This window comes from Mugil cephalus, chromosome 7, assembly GCF_022458985.1.
Source record: "Mugil cephalus isolate CIBA_MC_2020 chromosome 7, CIBA_Mcephalus_1.1, whole genome shotgun sequence".
In the NCBI taxonomy this organism is placed as follows: domain Eukaryota; kingdom Metazoa; phylum Chordata; class Actinopteri; order Mugiliformes; family Mugilidae; genus Mugil; species Mugil cephalus.
In genome coordinates, this window is record NC_061776.1 from 9,601,889 (window position 1) to 9,616,862 (window position 14,974).

Here is a 14,974-nt window from a genome sequence, read left to right on the forward strand (position 1 = left end):
CTAGGGGTGATCTTTATGCCTTTAAGCTGCCGCAGTCTCTCTGCATCCCAACACACCACGCTGATAGTCTGCGATTCCGAATGCTGCTGCCCTAGAGTTAAATCTCCTGCCGTTCCGCACAGCAAGCCTCTCTCTTTCAGCAGGAGTTTCAGTTTAAATGATTTATTTAAATTTGTGCTGCGTTGCTCGAGTCAATGCAGAGAGACTGAGTGCGTAGATAAATATGGTTTCCATGCAACTGTAAAGCCCTGAATGTAGATGTTAACACCGAGATGGGTTAGGCACAAAGCTGTGTTTATAAATATGAGCCTTGGTGAAGGATTAGTAACTAAATGAAAACTGGCGACTCCTTCAAATCTTCAGAATCTGTAATTAAACAGTCACATATTTAAATGTTTGCATGCAGAGACGCTTTACACTTCAGTGGGGTTTCTAAGGAATCAGGCTCCACGTTCTCGCATAAATAAGGATGCTCCAAGCGTTGCTCGCTATTTGTGTCTAACCCTCTCTTTAATAAGGTAAATACAAGCCAATCGGATATGAAATGGTGAGACTTGCAGGTTCATCTCTGTGCAGCTGTGATGCTGATGAGGATGTAGTCTACAGGATGAGAGTGTGACCGGGCAGAGATGAGGTTCTGAAAGTAGGAGACTGACAGACACTGGGACACTCGGTCTCCAGGTCAGCTCTGAACTGGTGTGAGCAGCAGAGCGAGATACAGGACAGGATAAAGGGGTTAAAACCGATATAATGGACTGTCATCGTAAGACAGAGGCGGGTACTTGAACATACAGGCGTTTGCACACAAACACACACACACCTCCTCTTCCTCTGAACTGTCATGGTCATGGTAGCCCTGGGCTATGGAGGCTGTCAGGGAGGCTGCCTTGGGCTCCAGGTAGCAGAGGCACAGCGCCAGTGGGAAGGAGAGGGTGAGGGCGTAGGGGACGGAAAAGGAGGTGGAGAGCAGGAAGAAGAAGATGAACAGGAAGCATGGGATGAGCGACGGTGACTTAATGGGGAGGAAGTTCTGAGCGCACTCGGGGAGGAAGCGCATCTCTGACAGGTCGGGGAAGGTGAGGTAACCGTCCTCATCCAGGATGGAGGACAGGTCGGGCAGGTGCAGGGAGAAGGAGAAGAGCGTGCCGCCACGGCTCTTGCCCTGCTCCAGCCTCTGCTTGCGGGCTGAGAGCAGCAGCGCCTGCTCCTCCAGCAGGGCAGCCTTGCGGTCGGCGTGCGCTTGCCGGCGGCGGCACCCCGTGCTGCTCTTCGCCGGACTGACCGACGAGGCCCGCTTGCGAGCGTTCTCCCTGCGCCTCCGCCGCACTTTGGTCGATGTGACGGGAGATGAGGGGAGTGAGAGCTCGGAACGGAGAGGGTCGGCCGTGTAATCATGAGGGGAGCACTGATTCGGGGGAAATGTCAATGAAGACACGGCGTGTGTGTGTGTGTGTGTAAATGGAGAGAAGCGAAGGGGAGAGGTGGGCGAATACGCATGAGAGCACACACACGAGTGTAGTGTGGGGTCAAAGGAAGGACAAGAAAAGAAAAGCTAATTAGTAAAGCGCACACAGGATGAGAAGCATTTACGCCTACGCTACTGCAGTGGGGTTAAGCTGAAAGCAACTGGGAAATTCTCATCAGCCATTAAGAAGTCTATTAAGAAAGAAAACAAAATTAAAATCTCAAAAGGGGCTTATAAAGAAAGTCACAGCAGCTTCTAAGAAACATCCGATTATTTCAGGTGGCACTGATTAAAGAAACAATCAAAGCCCTTAAAGGTTTTTTTTTTTGCCCCCCCATCTAAATGCAGCTCTGGCTGCACTCAACCCGTCAGACTGCCGTTTACCTTTGTGTCATGTCTGAGTGGTGTCGTGGCAGCAGCCTCCGGTGACTCTGCAGCATCTTTCTGAGCGTCCTCCTGCTCCGCCTTCTCCTCCTCTGCCTTCTTCTCCGTTGTTACCGTGGTGATGATGTCTCCCTTGGCGATGACTCTGGCCGACCCGTCGGCGGCACTGTCCTTCATCAGAGTCTCGTGGTTTTCCATAATGGGAGCTGAAATGCCACAAGACAAAGATGAATGTTGAACACTACTCTGATATCCAGTGTGGTTCGGTCACAGCTAAAGGTTTGTCTTAACGTCCTCCAACAAACAGTTATTTACAAATAGAAATGTCAGATGAACAGTGTATGCAGGTTACACAAAGACGCTTAGAAAAATCTGTGTATGTATGTATGTACAGTGCATGTATAAAATTACATAGAGAAGACAGGAGGCTATTTATAACTATCATTAATGAATGATTTAAGGAAATGGGTGGGATTTAATTCCTTTTTTTTTTCCACCCACTCCTTTTTGGGTATGTAAATTAAATCACAAATTGTAAGAACATTTATTTTGCATTTTCCTTATTATATGCTACAACTGTGTATGCTTGTATAATAGTCTTATTAAAACTTTTATTATTTCTTGATGAACATTTATTATCCTAACATACGTATTCAAAATAAACTTGGCTTAACAGTTTCAAAGTCTCTTTCCACATGGATGGTACTTCACTAACGCCTCAATCTGCTCCTCACCTCCATCTAAGCTGCGGGACATGTTGTAGCGTTTGCTGGAGGAGCGTTCGAAGAACGGAGCAGGCCTGATGATCTGAGAACTGGCCCTGCGGGTCTGAGCCTGCGTTCTGCCGCTGTAGCGAAACTTGGACCCGAGGCTCAGGAACTTCTTCGGCGGCGCCTCGGGGGACACGAGCCTGTCGCACGTTGCAAACACTCCCATTAATCACACCAGAATTAAAACACTGCTTTAAGCCAAGCACTGCAAACACATTAAAAACTCCCACTCATTTGCACAGTCTCCAGAGAGCCTCCAGGCCAGGCTCGCTACTCGAAACAGCCCAGGAGACCGAGCTTTGCTTAAAAAAGCATTAACTAACTTTGCATGTTGTCCAAAAGGCATCCAACAGTCTCAACACTCCATCTGTTCCACTATGAGGAAATCGCGTACGGTGATTTTCACTCTGTGCTAAAGTGAGACTTTGCTGACATGTTGGATATACAATTAAAATAAGTGATAAGTGATAAGCTGCTTCATGTCAAAAGCTCTATCCATTCATTTCTCACCTGAAGAAAGTGTGGTGCTCCACGCAGACTTTCCAGAGCCTCTTGGCAGCACGGTGATTTGGGAGCTTGAAACCAATTGTGCTTTCAAACTGCTCAAACTGCAGGATGGACAAAATGCTGCAGTTAGACTCAGTGTAAACAACTTTGACCTGGAAACATCCCTTTAATATTAGTAGCTGACATTTTATTAGTCCTTCGCATCATTTTCAAAGGAATCCAGATTATTTAACATAGGTTTAACTGCAAACTAAAACTAAATTATAAAATATTAGTTATCCCTAATATAATATTAGTGGAGGAAACTTGTCATGTGACCAAAAACATTAGTTAATAGTCTCGAGAGGATAAGAATTATTTTTAATATGACTAAATTGCTGAGAAAGCAGGAAGTCTTGGCAAATAAATCTAAAAATGAATTTCTGCATCCGCTTTAACCGTTGCATTTACCTCGCCAGGGCGGATTTTGATGTAAAAGTTGTTCCTCTTGTAGGAGATCTTGAGGATTTTGGGCCAGGCGAATCTGTTGATCCGCAACCTGTCTCTGTAGATGAGGAGGCCGCTCGCACAAACTCCCAGCATAATCTCCACACCTTCAGAGTCCTGGGAACAACACACATACAAAACAAAAAAAAAATGGCAGAACACAAAACAAAATTAACTCAAAGATATGAAGTTGCACATCTTTGGTAGAGACCACCTGATGATCTTAACAAAGAAGCAACTGACCACATCAGTGCGCTTCTTTTCTCTGTTTTGAGAAAGGTAAACTTCCTTAAGTTCTACAGGATGTAGCGCAGGTGTTTAGGAGTCAGTGCACAGCAGGACAAAGGAGAATTCAAGAAAAAACGTTTGATAATAACAGGGTAAAGCAGGCAGGTGGAGAGTGGAATCAGGCACATGGTACTATGATCTCCTCTATGCAGACTGTGGTGACGTTTGAATAAAAGACTGAGGAGGACGCTGACTGGCAGAAGCAACGGTGAAGTTTTGGGGAAATGGTGATGAAGCACAAAACGATGGTCTTCGCTGCACAAAGCATGAGATGGGCAGGTTAAACCAATGATGACGCTTGGAGAGGGAAGCGCTGATCCAAAGCGTGAACAGCCAGTCTGATTAGTGAAAAATGCTGAAAATGACAACTTTTTTTTTGTACGTAACCATGCACAGGTAGAAAACCACACACACACTCACTCAGGTAACGCAACATGGGAAGCAGCCTCTTACCTCTCCCTCAGCTGGAGCCAGTAATTCATAGAGACTCCCTACCAACTTTGCGTTTAATGAGAGAGGAGAAAAGAGAAAAGAGGGATGCTGGTCTGATATGTACATCTTTTTCTTGTGTAATAAAAACTATGACTCACAGACGCAACACTGAGCATTGATGCCGGCTCAGTTTTGATCAAGGCCGCTTCCTCATCTCTGTCATCTCCTCCGTTCTGATCTAAATCTGTGAAAGCAGCATCCTACCCGTTTGCTTGCACAAAGGCCCATTTTGACTTTCAAAGGACTTTTGATTATCAATTCGCATCCAGAGGACTGATGACAGTAATTTTATTTTACAAAGACAGCAGCCCTGCTGCCGTGCGCCAGTTCTTTATTCATCGCCCTGCGTTCTAATGACACGTTTGATCCCATCTGGACGGTGGAATCGAAAACAGCAAGAAATTCGTCCAAGTCAAGCTGGGCTCCAGACCGTTCGACCCACCCGAGCTCCAGCCCTCCCACCGAAACCCACAGAGGCACCAGTGATATCATGTCAATCAGCGGAGCAGCAGTGGCGTTAAATCGAGGCATTACTATGGCAGCCATGATGTTTCTGAAGCAGCGGTGTTGTGGTGGCAAGCGTTACTATTGACTGCATGAGTGAAATATGTTAGTTTTAAATCTCAGATAAGAACATAAAAAAACAGTAGGCGCACATTATAACGTGCACAGCTCTTGATGCAGCTTGCAGACTCCAGGCATTACAGAGACACGATTTAGTACATGGACTGTTCACAAAAAAAAATCTACATTTTGGGAAGTATTTGTCTTCTTGCAGAGAGATAGAGTTCAACAGTAGCACTCTCATGTTACGGGTGGTCAGTAAGAAGCTGCAGCCAGTAGCCGGGTAGATTATCTACCATTAAGACTGGACAAAAGGTAGATTTTGTTACACCTAACAAATAATTATTACAAAAGAAATGCTCCTACCCGAAGTAGACATTTTAGTCCTTAAAGCAATTTAAAAGGCTCAGACAAGAAACAGTCTGGCAGCCTTTAGTAAAACCTCAACTTGTGAACTATGATTTTTGGACAAATTTGATTTGGCCAAATAAAAGAGACAGTCAGGTGATTGTTCGTCCCTCTGGACAGTACAGGGCAAACTGTTTTTAGTCTTTGTGCTAAGCTGTGTTTGTAGATTACTGACAGAAGCCTCATATTTACATCGATTTTCTGCATATGCACATTTATTTTTAGCTGTCTGCAAGAAGAGAATACAAATATAGTTGAACGATTTATTTGCATATTGATTGATGCACTGTTACTACAGACATGAGGACGTTCTCGTTCTATCTTTAGAAACTACTTAATACTCGACTGTGCTGCAAAGATAAAAAACCTAATCCCATGCCGTGCCACAACTTATTACCTTAGCGTGATGGAGATCTACACCGTACATGGACAGCTTCTTGGCATTTTCCAGGAAGTGCATCTCGGCTTCAGCTGGTGTCATACCCCTGAAGGAACAAGACACGACACGTAAACAAGTAAAGCAAATAAAGTTTTCTAACTAACATCGACATGCAAACACGTGAGGAAGGTGAGAATGGCTTCCAGTATAAAACAGGGAGTTTTACTGCGTACAGATTTTGGAAAATGGTTGTTTTTATGGATGCTTTTAGCTGGAAGTCCACAGAGCACCATAAGTGCATCCATTTTTAGCATCGATGGTCTTTAGAGAGACCCTCATCCTAGCACTGTCACTGCCACTCACCAGCCTCTGAATAGGTGGAACTACATCACATTAACATTGAAACACAGGGAGAAGCGGGAGGATCAGACAAACGACAGCTGGATACATTTACAGGAAAAGAAACCCAATAGAAGCCCAGAGTCAGCAGACATACTTCATTGCAAAAGATGAAATATTATAGGTTGTAAACATTTATGCAGGTAGAAGGACTGAGGCAGTTTATTGGGGCTTAAGAAATGTTGTATATCTGACACATAAAAACAAACTAAACAGCTACAAACATATGATCACAAGAACAAATTCAACACCATATCATCCCTGAAAGCAGCAACAGCATGTTGTTAATGTAAACAAGAGTAACAAATGACCCTTCTGATATTTAAAGTGATCAAATTAGGCCCCATAAAGCTACTCCAGTAATGAAATCTTGCACAAATTCTGCCTGTAATCTAAAGTAAAAGAAAGTAAAGTCTGATGCCGTAACTAACTTGTAGGTCTTGTGGAGTTCCATGACCTTCTCCTCTAGCTCTTTGGTCTGGTTGGGTGCAAACCGCAGTTCGCTGATGTAGTCGCTGCCCAGTTCCTCAGGGTCATAGTCTCCAAGTTCAGACTGCACCGTGTACGAGCCCAGTACTGTGTGGGTGGCAAAGGAGCAAGGCAGGCGACCCGACACTACGTCATCTCTCAGCTGCAAGCACAGGTAGTACCTGTGGGAAGAGGAGGGGGAAAAACACAACCTAGAGTCATTTTGTGTCTGGATTTCATTTTTTTTAAATAAAGTTGAGCTACATTATCTTATTTTTCTGCATTAAGTTGCACTACAGTTTATGCATCTTAATTTCTTTATAAGACTAAGATCTGTAAGTATTTGGGATTAGTACGACCGTATAAAAAAAAATATATAAGCATCGTCTTTGAATAGAAAGAAAAAAAAATACATGCGGACACAACTGTATATACAGTTACCGTAACATTTAAGTCCCCATTATGTGTACCATAATCTAAAACTGTTTATTTCAATGCAAAATCAGAATTGGAAACAATGAAATCCCAATGTCCTCAAATGAGGACTTGTGAATTTGTTAAATTTGTACGTCACATCAAACTAGATAAGTTAATAAGCATAAATAAACACATGTATTGACCCTTTGCTACCAGTACATGGCAGACAAAAGTGTCTTCATTTAGACTTTCAGGTCTAAATGAAGCTGAATAAGCTGCAACCAAACTAAAACCTAATGTCCCCATATGAGGACGCCAGGTCTCAGGAGGTTAATGGCTCCAGCGACTACAAACCTGGGAGTCTACTTATAAGAGAAGAAAGTTGGTGAAATGCCAGCTCACCTTGTGATATCCTCAGTCAGCTGGGAGGGGTCTGGAGGGTAAAACTTCACGTTGAAAGCAAAGTTCCAGGGGCCAGCTGAGACGTAGACACAAAACAAAACGATTAAAATCAGCATTTCACAACTGTATACGCTTCATTTGGCTAATCGGATCATTTGACTTCATTTGATTACGGCACTTACTCCTGATCTGCTTCTTCAGCTCCTTGGAAGGATCCAACCAATTCTGTAACGGACAAAGAGAGCGTGTTTATGAATCTCCTTATAAATAGCTTTAGGAGGCTGTACTGGAGATTTTTTTCTATTAGATTACCTTCTGATTCTCTACATCTCTGTGTGTGATGCCAAAATAGTCCTTCTCCAGGAGGTTGAGGTGATCGCACACTTTATCAAAGAGCACTTGGCCCTTGGCTCGCTTCTGTGGGGAGAAGAAAAACAAAACGTGTATTTAATGTAGAGTTATTTGATGACTACAAGGTTTCCAATACAATGTTAAAACCATGACGGTCCACCAATTTACTCCACCATGGTCTAATCACGTACTGAATTTAATGTGACGGGAAAAGCAACACAGAAGAAGTGAAGCAATTTGTGTTGTTGGCTAATAAAAGTTTACCGTCACTTTTTAAAACTTGATGTTTGTGCTCTTGATTTTTTTTTTTTTTTAGACAATTATTTAAAGAGAGTTGGTCAAAACCGAGGGGAAACAACTCCAGATGGAACTATTTGTTCACATTATTATGGTAATTTAAAGCCTGACTGATAAAAAAAAGATTGGGTATTTATTTTATTTTTTTTTTAGACATTGCATACATTGCATAAACAGTTGGGACAGCATTATAATTAGGTGCTTTTATTAAGATAGTAGCGTCCCCTCTCCCCCAAAACAAACAAACAAATGTCAGGGTCTCACAAAAACTGGTGGGAAACACCGGACTATGGATAATCAAGAAGAAATATTGTATTTACTTAGGAAGGAGCGATATATTAAATGAGTCCCTGAGAGCTTGTTCGGATCAAGGAGTATTAAACCCTGACACCTATGACCTGAATTTCTTGATAAATAAACAAAATAAAAGCAAAAAACTAGCAAGCTTAACTTCTGTTTGCAGTGCCATGGGACTGCATTTCCTCTCTTCTCATAATTATCTTAATTATTAAAAGCAAATTTATTTCTATTTTTGCAAAACAATGGTATGAACTTAAATTTCAAATTGCAAAACCTGCAGGATGATGCAGCACGTTACATTACTACATGACGGTGCCGTTTCGACCGGCAGAGCCACTGTGAATTGATTCCCTACTATAAAAAGCATTTCCTATAAATACGCTTTCAGTTTCATGAGCGCAAGGTGAACATCAGCCACGGTAAATGCTTTGCATTGATCGATTGTTCATCTCTGAGGGCCCCGGATGCCGGCGGCTGCAGCTCTGTCGTCTCTGCCACTTGGTCAGGCCGGACTCCACAGACTCATTTGGCTCTCATGGGATATTTTAAGGCGACAACACAGATGGCTCTCGGCTGCACGGAGCCAACGCCAGCACATCATGTCTAGATAGGCCGAGCGCCACAGCCGTAGCCTATTCTAGTAGCAGCCGAGTCACAACACGCCTATGCATCTGTCACACTCGCAGGCGAGCAGTGCAGAGCACATATGCTGTGAAATCAAGGCCTCTGGAGGATGAGAAACTGGCTGTGTGTAGTAGCAATATGGTGCTTCTGACACATGTGTTACAGTCGAATAAACATCCACACACACAGACTAAAATCAACCTCATAAATGAGAAAACTCTTTAGTGGCATTTTAACAAAGCCACAAAGCTGCTGTTGGCAGCGTGTTAATCCTCCCACATCACCTCTGAGGGAATTAGCAGAGTCATGCTACACTGCTGATGCTGGGCGGGTGCGACAGCGGCTTCTAAACAGCAGCACAACGACAGACATAGAAAAACAGGTTGCGATCCGCAGACCTGTTTAGGATCAGTCCAATAGCTGACAAACAGATATGGCTACGGCAACAACACTAAATAAGTTTGGAGAGTAACAGATGCAGCTGACTGATCTGATGTGCGCTCTGCATTCCCTGGGGTTGTTGTGGAGTAGGAAGAAACTGGGAAGTAAACTGATCTCATTTTAGAAAAGCGGCATAAATCTTGATCAATTTCAGAACACTGTCGTTTATATTTAGAGAGTAAACAACAGCAGGAAGCACACGGAGCCTGAAGTTTCACAATGTTCTTACTCATCAAGCCACGTATTTAAAATATGACTAATGTAACTTAGACCATGGGTCTTCAACATTTCCAGGTCATGGTGCCCCAGACTGATGGAGAGGTTAAGCAGGGACCCCCTACCTACTATATGTGTGCTATATTAAACTCAGCCTAGTGCTATTTATACATATACATTATTATTAGCATTTTGCCTTCAATTTTAAGCTATTCAAATAATACACAGGTTCAAACATTCATGTGCAAGAGGGGTTTCAGCAATTGGATTTCACCTGGGAACTGAAGAGACTAAAATAGATTAAAAAAATATATATAAAAAATTTAAAAAATATCTTCTCTACCAAAGATTATGCGACTATTATATTTGAAGAGGGGATGAAATGAGAAGAAATCATCCAACGTTTAGTTAGCTGTAATACTGATTGCTGTCATTAAAGGAAACACATGAGCCGTAGACCTAGAGGAAAAACTGAGATCAATCAAAATAGTTTTAAATTAACTCTCAAAAATCGAATTGCCTAATTATTCCAGCCCCTATTAAAAGACATCAGCACGCACTAAGGATAAAGATGGACTTCCCATTCATGGGACATAACTGAGCAGTAATAGGACCTTTTTTCGTCCTTCACCGAAACCCAACACACTCTGAAGCGAAAGGGAAGAGGTTCAGCAGCTCTGTGTCACAGAAAAATGATTGGAAACAATTAGCACAGAGATTTTTTATCCCACATAAGGAAATTGAGTTGAGCTGGAGAAGGTCAATTGGATAAAAATGTAAAATCTTGGCACTCTGGACCGGTTTCAAATGGGACGAAGAAGAGGAGGAGGAGGAGGAGGAGGAGGAGGACTCCATGGCAATTATCTGAGGGTCTTCTGACCTCAACTGCACGACTGTGTCAGACACTGTAAGACGACCTAGCTTTGTTTCCCCCTCAGCTGCTATGACTCATCACACAACCTGATTTTTGTTTTAGTTTCAGGAATAACAGTGTCTGACTGGTCGTGGTCATATGTTACCGGTTGCCATGACTACTACTTTTGTGGTCGGCAGCATCAAGTAATTACTCCTCTTTTTCTTCTTCTTTTTTCTTAATAACTGTCGCCTGTTTTTTTTTCGTATAGTAACACAATGTATTTCTGAATGAGTCAGGATGGCTGGTCATTGTTACCGTGGTTACGGTTATCGCCAAGCAGCAGCCGGTGAGACTTCTTTAGCCTCATCACTGCAGCAGTTGGCACAGCTCGTTTTAGCTTCTTCTTCTTCTTTTTTTTTTTTAAACACCTAACACACAATTTCCTTAAAATACAAACGGTTTTACTCTGTTGTCTTTAATAGGGATGCAACTTTACATTTTTCTTCTTTTGCATCTGGCGTGGTTGTTGTCTAATCCACTGAACTTTACTATTAAAGGTGTTGGACACAAATAAAAATATAATACTGGCACAGCTTCCCTTATTTTTAACTTCAAGTCTTTCTACGCAAATAATCCTGACCTCTGACACAACACTTCTGGTCATTTCAGGTTTTCCTGACAGACAATGTCAGCTGTTCTGCATTTTCGTTCTTTCCCACTGTCTCGGTTCCTTGTGCTCACGTCACGTCCAATCCTGAGTCAGCGTTAAGCAACTCTCATATGCTGCACACCCATCAGTGTTGGGAAACGGTGAGCTAGGGTCAGACGAAAGAAGGAAAGCTTTGACGTCCAGATTACAGGAAAGAAAAACTGAAGGGACGTGGAGATTCAATACTATGTTAGCTTTTAGCCACAATTAAACACCATATAATAATAATAATTATATGGTTTATCATCCTTTTGTGTTGTTGAATAAGACAATAAAAGCTAGTAGTGTAGCATAAATGTAGTAATGCAGCGTCATCTTGTCTACACTACACATTTGAAGGAAAGTTAATCTGATATAGACTCACTAAAGCTGGCACAGCAAACATCAATCATTGATTTTCTTTTTAATACCGAGTATGAAGTATATTCACTTAGAAGATTAAAAAAAAATCCAACTATAAGATAAATTGGCATTTTTGTGATTTTCAACGGAGCAGACTTGATAATGAGGTCACCAGGAGCGTAAATTAGGTTTGATTTTTCCGTCTCCTGGTGTGACCACAGATTTTTACACAAAGACCTGTCTAGTTGTTATAAGGAGTTTCACTCGGCTTGTAAAAGAAAAAAAAAAAAAAAGCTTATACAAATCATGTCAACTGTGGAGAGGTTTAGTAAAGCCTCAAATTATGACAAGCTTGAAGGTGTCATATCTTTTAATAGCCTGCCTTAAATAAATATTTTGTGGAGTTTAAAGACAGCGGCAAGCAAACGGGGAGGAAGGTCTCACCAAGGACACTACTGAGTTGCATCATGTTACACGCAGGATCCAGGGTTTTGGAGCTAAATTAGTGGCGTGTCCTTTAAAAACACCCGTCAGCTAATTCTGGAGTAGACGCAGGTTTCAGTGCCTAACACAATTATAAATATAAATTACTATTATCATTTTTGCATTAAATATTAAGCTGTAAAAATGATGAAACTGTAAAAAACAACAGCTGACTGAAAGGTAACGTCTTCTGCCTCAATTTAACCCTTTATTAAAATGTGCTGGATTCGTGTTAATGTGTATTTAAGAAGTTCATACCGACCCCATCCCCCATTTCCAGATCACTGTCCTTAAAAAAATGCTTTCAGAGCCACAGTGGGACATCAAGTAATCATGCCAACACACTGAGCCAATGACATTGATTCCCTCCAACAAATGCTCCCATTTCACGGTCAGAACCCATCACCTCACCACCAAAACAGTCAGCTAATCCCTCTGTCCAAACCCCTGGTGCGGAGGAATCTGCTTACAGGAGATTTGCTGCAGAGGAGGGTCTGGTTCTCGCCTGAACACATTTTGGGAATCTTGCAAAGTCTTGTAACTTTAACAAAAACCAAGTTAAACCTTTTTCTTTTCACCCTCAAAAGAAGAAAGTATGTGAGATTTAAATGTCAAATAAGTTCAGGAGTCAGATTTGTTCCTGAATTAATGATGCTCGAACAGAAAGAAAAGGCTGTTTGAAGGTAAAAAGCAGTTATTATGTTGTGGCATTTGCGACAAAAAGGCATTTTTCTTTTTCCTTGTGGGCTGCGCTTGAATCACTGGGGTTATTTTTGAATTGCAGACACTAAAAAACCCTGGATTAAAAGGAGTAAGTGTTCCACTCCAGAGACCCCAGTGCTGTTTTTGGGAGAAAAACTAATAAATTAAAGTGCAGTGAAATGCATCAAAACTTGACGATGATGCACATGGTCAAAATCAAAACAGCAAAATAATTCTGTGATACATTCGTGAGCCCAGAAAACGATGAATCCGTCCAACACTTAATTTTCAGCCATTATTGGAGCATATAAATGCTCCATTTATTCCCTTCCCAAAACATCCCACTTCCATATTGAATTTTTCCACATTATGACAAAAGCCACACTGCTGGGCTAGCAGCACCGAGAGCTGGACATTTCCCACACAAAGACCTGTGTTTCTTGCTGATTGTTGCTGATCTTCTTTCCTCAAACGGTTTATTTCTGGATAGCAGATGAGCTTTGAAGTAAAAATGTAAGAACTGTTATATAAATAGTTTGTTTTCCCTCTCAAGACTAAACAGAGGGGGCTTTGGAGGAAAAAAGAAAAAAAAGAAAAACAAAATCCTATAAAGCTGCTTGACAATGCAAATCTGAATGTGCGGAGAAATCCATGAAATCCCTGCTTCTGAGAAGGTTTTATTCTATTTTAATGCAACAGGACAATGATCTAACAGGAGAAATTCAGTGTGGAGCAGAAGATATGTCTGGTCTTTTAACTTAGGATGATGTCCTGACAGGACACAACAATACACCATCATTTTGATGCCATGGAAACTAAACCTGAATGGTGACACGTGCTGTGTTATAGGTTTATAAATATTTTGCCTGTTATTTATTTAATTAACTTATTTTTTTAATGAATCCCGATCCCAAACTGCACATGGTTTACTTTACACAGATACAGCCGTGTTAACCAGCGCGTCAAAATAACTAATCATTTTTATAGAATAATTTCAGATTAATATCATCACTTGGTCAAGGAAGCTGCTACGCGTGGAAATGAGGAGCAGGGCATTGAACGCATTACTATGTGTTTACTGTACGTAAATAAAACATACGATGATCAGGCATAACATTATGACCACCTTCCTAATATTGTGTAGGTCTCCCTTGTGCCTCCAAAACAGTTGTGGATTGTTGTGACTGTGAATTGGGAGGACAAGTCAACACCTTGTGTTGTTCTTCATGTTTTTTTTGACTTGTTCCTTAAACGTTTTTGTGAGTGTCAGGCTGCATCCTGCTGGGGATGGCAGCTGCCATCAAGGAGTGTCACTGCTATGGGGGGGTGGGGGTGTCTGGTCTGATCTCGGTGGATGGTGCATGGTACTAAGTAACATCCACATGAATGTCAGGTCTAAAAGTTTCCCAGCAGAACATCAACTTGTAACAAGACGGTCGATGTCAGTTACATCACCAGTCAGTGGTTATAATGTTGTGGCTGATTGGTGTATGTTCATATGGACACAACCCCCTTTGAAGACGGCCGTAGGCCTTTTTTGAGCCATTAAGCTAGAAAGCCATGTTGCCCATACATTTAAAGAAAGGCACCAGGAGAGCACTTTATTTTAGTAGTGAAGAAACTAGTGGAACTTTACACTGATATCTCCAAATAACTACGACTCTAAAACGCCACATGCAGCACATTTAAAACCACTTCCCCGGGACTCACCTCCACATTGAGTGTGTAGTCGGAGCCATCCAGCAGGGTGACCTTGCACTGCATGATCTTCACCTTCTTGACTCCTCTCAAAGGAGACCTGGACAGACGACTCGTGGACGACCTGTGGGACACCTGATCCTCCTCCTGATGCTCCTGACAGAGAGATAACAGCAATGCATTTGTAGCCGCAGTATCATTCATAGTCATCATTCACAGTAATTAGCCCATGTTCGTATCCACGATGGCTCCATTAAATACCATTAAAAAGCCACAACTGTAAACCGGAATGCCCATAAAGAAAATCTCACCCAATGGAGAGCAGACATCATTAATGCAGCTGCACTTTAGTTACTATGATGAGTCACGATGTGAAAAAGGCTATTTTCCGTATTTCTAATGTTTTTGCATGGGATTTGCACATGCACCTTTATTAAACGCCTCTGATATTTATCAGTCGTCTGTGACATTTCTGTCAAGTTTCCTAGTCCTAAATATAGAGAGTGGACCCTGATGGAATGTAACC

At 42.0% G+C, this 14,974-nt stretch overlaps 1 protein-coding gene across 25 annotated transcripts in view; it reads right to left on the reverse strand.

Moving 5' to 3' along the window:
* Positions 1-14,974, reverse strand: part of LOC125011167 (band 4.1-like protein 3) — a 48,752-nt gene that overhangs the window by 12,287 nt on the left and 21,491 nt on the right. For 9 of the 25 annotated variants that reach the window (XM_047590216.1, XM_047590209.1, XM_047590213.1 and 6 more), the window contains exons 3-14: positions 14,461-14,604; positions 7,742-7,846; positions 7,612-7,654; positions 7,430-7,505; positions 6,574-6,792; positions 5,762-5,849; positions 4,354-4,398; positions 3,577-3,729; positions 3,130-3,227; positions 2,584-2,759; positions 1,850-2,055; positions 821-1,405 (exon numbers count right to left, since the gene is read on the reverse strand). In XM_047590216.1, the coding sequence (XP_047446172.1) occupies positions 821-1,405; positions 1,850-2,055; positions 2,584-2,759; positions 3,130-3,227; positions 3,577-3,729; positions 4,354-4,398; positions 5,762-5,849; positions 6,574-6,792; positions 7,430-7,505; positions 7,612-7,654; positions 7,742-7,846; positions 14,461-14,514 (1,848 nt within the window). In that variant the 5' untranslated portion in view covers positions 14,515-14,604. The remainder of the gene's footprint in view (positions 1-820; positions 1,406-1,849; positions 2,056-2,583; positions 2,760-3,129; positions 3,228-3,576; positions 3,730-4,353; positions 4,399-5,761; positions 5,850-6,573; positions 6,793-7,429; positions 7,506-7,611; positions 7,655-7,741; positions 7,847-14,460; positions 14,605-14,974) is intronic. The other 16 variants (XM_047590217.1, XM_047590229.1, XM_047590222.1 and 13 more) reach the window with 3 other exon arrangements.